The sequence below is a fragment of the Quercus lobata genome, chromosome 11 (genome assembly GCF_001633185.2).
Source record: "Quercus lobata isolate SW786 chromosome 11, ValleyOak3.0 Primary Assembly, whole genome shotgun sequence".
NCBI lineage: Eukaryota > Viridiplantae > Streptophyta > Magnoliopsida > Fagales > Fagaceae > Quercus > Quercus lobata.
In genome coordinates, this window is record NC_044914.1 from 36,940,241 (window position 1) to 36,944,815 (window position 4,575).

A 4,575-nucleotide genomic window follows, 5' to 3' on the forward strand; every position below is an offset into this window, starting at 1 on the left:
AATTTCTTCTTTATTTCAATTAATCTCTATCTCTTTGTCCTGTTTCAATGGCAATGGCAGATAGATCAGTAATAGACATAATGTTTTGGGCTGTTGGGGATTTGGAAGGATGTGGGTCTTAGGTTTCTGAGTTTATTGGGCATTGGATAAGCTGAGATGTAGGCAACAGTGGGTGGGTCTGTTCACCTTGAACATGTTGTTCGTTTCCAATTTTTTTGAGGCATATATAGCATAAAAGCTCTCTCTTTCATAGACATAGAGAGTGATTTTTGAGAAAGAGAGAGAGGGAGGGACAGTGCCTGAATTGGACGCTTTCGATTTGTTCCTTTTCTCTCTAAATAGAGCCTTTTGCAACCCTCTCAGAGTCTTCATTCAGATCCAGGTTTGCTTTTTTTTTTTTTTTTTTTTTTTTTTTTTTTTGTTTACCCTTCTTCGCTTCGAACTCACGGTTTCTTTTTTCAGATCTAAAATCCGTTTGGTTGTTGAGAAAGTTGAGGAATTGATAATTTTTATTCTTCACTGTATTCTTTTTTTGAATTTGGTGTACGTAATAGAGCCATTTGGCTATATTTGGTTCGATTGAGTCGAAGTTGCTTCATTTGGCGCTTTTTTTTTCTTTTTTTTGCTGGTTTTCGGTTCATAAATAATTGGAATCCAATTTTCAAAATTCATTTCCTTATTTTTCTAAATTTTCTTGGCAACCAAATGGTGGACCACTTAGTTTCTTATCTTATTCCTCTATTTTCCTGTCGCTAAGCTGTTACTATGTTTATGAGCATTTTGGTAATTTTGATAATTGGGTAATTTGGTGGGTTGGGGTTTACCCATTATAATTGGGTTGGGTTAGGTTTGAGTTAGAAGCAATTAGTTAAATGTGTTTGAATGGGTGAATGAGTTTTATATACCTAACCCATTTATGCCCACCTCAAACCCACCCATTTGACACCCCTAGCAGGAATCAATATGGATTGTCCCTTGACTTCAGCCCATAATTATGAAGGGATAGTGGACGTGCATGGAACGAATGACGTGATACATGTGAATGGTGGGGACAGCAATACAATTGCCCCAGATAACGTGATTACTCCCAGTACCAAGCAACCTACGTGGACAAGAATAATTAGACCAAAGTCTTATGAGAGTACAAATAAACATGGCGGGCAAATACTAAAAGTGGGCCAAAAAAGGGAGTTTGATGACAGTGAATTGACATTGGGACCGGAATCTTTAAAGCATGGAAAAAGGATCAAACATGGAGTGCGTAACGCATAACCAAATATATCAACGATGGGGGATGCTTGTAACCCTATCAAGCACAATGATCATTATAAGCTGGAATTATCAGAGGCTTGGAAACCAACGAGCAGTGGGGGTACTCACTAATTTGGTGAGAAGTAAAGGACCCACTATTTTGTTCCTTATGGAGACAGAACTAATTTTAATATCATCATTTTTTTTTATAACAAAACTCTGCTTTTTTATCAATGTAGCAATCATTTGATTAGTGATACTTTAAGAAGATGATAAATAAGTATTTGAAAGAATAATGTTAGAGATATGATAAATTTTACAACATGAGGTTTACATAGATGTATCACCAATCACAAAAAGTAATTCAAAAATACATTTAATAAGTTGACCTACACAAATCAAACTAATTTTCACATCAATTTGTAAAGACTTTGAAGTAAAACGTATAGTATTTCTAGCATTTTCCTATTTGAATTATTTCTTGTGATTACTAACACATATATTTGTAAGACCCATGTATTTGAAGTTGTATTATCTCTAACATTATTCAATTTTTTTGGACTTCTTAAAAGTAGAAAAAAAATGTAAAACAATTTTTTCCCCAAATTTCAAAAAAAAAATTAAAGAAAAATATATTAATTTTTGCTCAAAAATTTGGGGGCCTTTCTCTAGTAGGAGGCCCTAGGTGATGACCTAAGTGGCCTAGGCTTAGGGCCGGCCCTGGGTTCTATTCCTGCAAATGCTTATTTACTAGAAGAATATATATATAATTATTTATGAATATTTGAATCTAAGAGTGCAATTTGTTTTTAAAGCACATATTGATTTTGGAGGGTGAAAGCACAAAAACAAAATTTTAATTATATATGAAATGAAGCGATCGGCTAAGTGATGGGAAAGTGAAATTGAAAAAGAGAGGGCAATGAAAATTTAAAATAATATGTGAAAGAGCATTTTATATTCTAGTCCTCAAATATTATTAGTATCTTTTTAAATATTTTTTCAGGCACACAACTTCTAATGCATCAATCACGTGATCGACTCATATGTAAAATCTCTAATAATTTGTTAACCGCCCATTGTTTTGAAAAAATAGTGGATTAAATCTTCAATTTGGGTACTAAATTTCATGTTCTCAATTGAAAGAGGTAAAAAATAAAATAAAAATAAATAAATAAATAAACTCTCACACATGAAAATACAAAAACTAGTTGTTGGAGTTGCCAAATTAGACCTCCACTGATATCACAAATTCAAAATGGTACCCAATTTTTTTTTTTTGAGACCTATAAATTTATTTAGTCTATGGTCTGTTATATTCCCCCAAAAAGCTTGAAACACATTGTGGGCTTTATGCCCGAATGAGCCCGTGCATGGTTAATGGACAGTAAATAGCGTATAGCCCATTGATGATTTTTTTTTTTTTTTTTGAATATTTACAGGATTGGGGACACAAGCAAACGGAACCCTAACCCTAACCCTAAACCCCAAATCATAATCGATTTGAGCCTCCACACACTCAAAATTGAAAATTGTCATCTTTTTAATTTCTGAATCTTCAAAACACAAAACATATGGAGGGGAAAGGGAAAGGTTTGCCGATGAAATTCGAGATCGCTTTACTTGCTTCAACGTCAGCTATGAGGGATGGAATACAGGCAGAGTGGTATACCATTAAGGTCCCAGATCCAGAGTGTCCTCCTCCTTCCTCTTCGTCAAATGTAGTAACTACCATCCAGAAACCGCTCCGTCCGTTTTCTAAAGTCTTGTTAGCTTGGGCATACAGAGAACATGCAGTCATAGGGTCCAGTCTGTACTCTCTTGGCGGCATGAATCCTGATTCTGAACCTTTCGCCGGCGTAACTACCCCCGAATTCGCTCGTTTTCTTAAAGTGCGCAGCTTTGACCTTAGCACTCCTGATGATGGTTGGAAACCTGTTGCTACCATGACTTTTCCTGAGAGGTTCCAACCTCCCTGCGTCGTCCTCGACGATAAGTTATACGTGTTCGGTAACGTTTCTCCTTCAGAAGTAGAAGCAAAAGGGTATGGCTGGATGGAGGTTTATGACCCCGATTCAAATACATGGGAACCCTTGCCCAATCCTCCTCTTGGGTTTTCACTCTCGGCTCGTTCTCTTGCTTATTACGCTACTCTCGATTCCAAAAAACAGATTCTTGATGAAGATGCGAGTTTGTTTGCTACTTTCTATGTTTATCATGTGATCGATCGATGTTGGACATTACTTGAGCCTCCCAAGCGCAAGCTACGTCCTTTTTATCATGACCCGGTTCGTGGAAGACGAAGTAGTCTTGTTGATAACACTATCTATTGGGGTTTCCTTCTAGATGGGTTTGTCCGCGTACAGTCTCACAATATAGATACGGATCTGTACTTCCACGGACGTTTGGACGCTAAGCCAATTTTTGAGGATGGTGAATTTGCAGATCAGTATTCTCCAAAGCTACCTTTGCTCCATGTAGCTGATCAGACATTCTGCCTTTTAATGTTCAGCTTTTTTCAGAAAATGGAAGGGGAAGACAGTGGGGAAGACAGTGATTTTGAAGACAATGGTATCGTATTTCTTAATTGTATTGTACTTGATATCTCTCTAGATCCATTTAAAGATGAGGGCAAGCAAAAGTCTAAAGAAGAGCTCGATGAAATTCATAAATATCATTTCTTCGGGGATTCCAGTAAACAGCTTAATATTTCCCTTGTGTCCGTCCAAAAGTATCCCGTGCGTAATGGTAGCTTCTGGCTCAATGATGCTGTGTTGCTGTAAGTTTATTGCTCTCTCTCTCTTTCTATTTTGCACTTTCTTCTTTCCTCAGTCATTCCAAATGTTTTTTGTTTTAAATATATATAAAGTGCTCAAACAAATTGGGTCTGACTTGCATAGGGATCGCCTAACTTATATGCCAATGAAGAAGAAACCAAAGTTTTCACATGAGACATGCGTAATGATCAAAGATAATTTAAGGTTGTAGGTTGTTTCTTGATGATTATGCACCTTACACTCTCAAATATTCCTAAAGGAATCATTTTTCTTTATTTATTTATTTGGTGATTGTTGCTAAGTTTTTGAATTTGTGAATAGTTCGGAGATGTATATTACCAAATTCTTTGAGATTATGCATGCACATTTTTTTTTCAGTATTTTCACTTGCACTTTCACCCAAAACATCATTTTACTTCTTCTTGCATGGGTTAATTTACTCCCATCAACCAATCATCCACTATGTATGATGAGATAGAATCCAATAGAGACAAACGACACTAAACTTCCTTTTCTTCACTTTGTACTTTGTAGTCATATGGGTTCA

The 4,575-nt window shown here is 36.1% G+C and overlaps 1 protein-coding gene across 1 annotated transcript; it reads left to right on the forward strand.

The window, feature by feature from the left end:
- The first annotated feature begins 2,841 nt into the window (after nucleotides 1-2,841).
- Nucleotides 2,842-4,117, forward strand: LOC115967300. The gene has a single exon (XM_031086376.1). It carries the CDS (start codon nucleotides 2,853-2,855, stop codon nucleotides 4,032-4,034), a length of 1,182 nt encoding a protein of 393 aa, XP_030942236.1. The 5' UTR covers nucleotides 2,842-2,852; the 3' UTR covers nucleotides 4,035-4,117.
- Nucleotides 4,118-4,575: the final 458 nt, after the last annotated feature.